The sequence below is a fragment of the Buceros rhinoceros genome, unplaced genomic scaffold (genome assembly GCF_000710305.1).
Source record: "Buceros rhinoceros silvestris isolate BGI_N320 unplaced genomic scaffold, ASM71030v1 scaffold18645, whole genome shotgun sequence".
Lineage (NCBI taxonomy): Eukaryota > Metazoa > Chordata > Aves > Bucerotiformes > Bucerotidae > Buceros > Buceros rhinoceros.
In genome coordinates this window covers 6,616-6,987 of record NW_010412469.1, presented here as the reverse complement: position 1 = coordinate 6,987, position 372 = coordinate 6,616, and the positions used below count along the sequence as shown (strand labels likewise).

The 372-nt window shown below is 65.3% G+C and overlaps 1 protein-coding gene across 1 annotated transcript in view; it reads left to right on the top strand.

Moving 5' to 3' along the window:
• Nucleotides 1-5: 5 nt before the first annotated feature.
• Nucleotides 6-372, top strand: part of BCL2 (B-cell CLL/lymphoma 2) — a gene marked incomplete at both ends in the record, with an annotated part of 656 nt that continues 289 nt past the window's right edge. Inside the window, one exon of the mRNA XM_010136417.1 lies at nucleotides 6-372. This exon is cut by the window's right edge and continues 15 nt beyond it. Within this exon, the coding sequence (XP_010134719.1) occupies nucleotides 6-372 (367 nt within the window).

Below are 372 nucleotides of genomic sequence, written 5' to 3'. Positions count from 1 at the left end.
GAGGCTACGATAACCGGGAGATAGTGCTGAAGTACATCCACTATAAACTCTCGCAGAGGGGATACGACTGGGCTGCCGCCAGTGAGGACAGGGCACCCCTGCCTCCAGGTCTTTCTCCTCCTGCTGCTGCTGCGGTTGCTGCTGCTGCTGGGACTTCCTCTGATCACACTGGGCTGGTGTCTCCGCACCCCGAGCCCCCCGGCTCGGCTGCTGCTAGCCATGCGCCCCCGGCTGAGGGGCTGCGCCCTGCACCCCAGGTCGTCCACCTCACCCTGCGCCAGGCAGGGGACGAGTTCTCCCGCCGCTACCAGAGAGACTTTGCCCAAATGTCTGGCCAGCTGCACCTGACACCCTTCACGGCCAGGGGCCGCT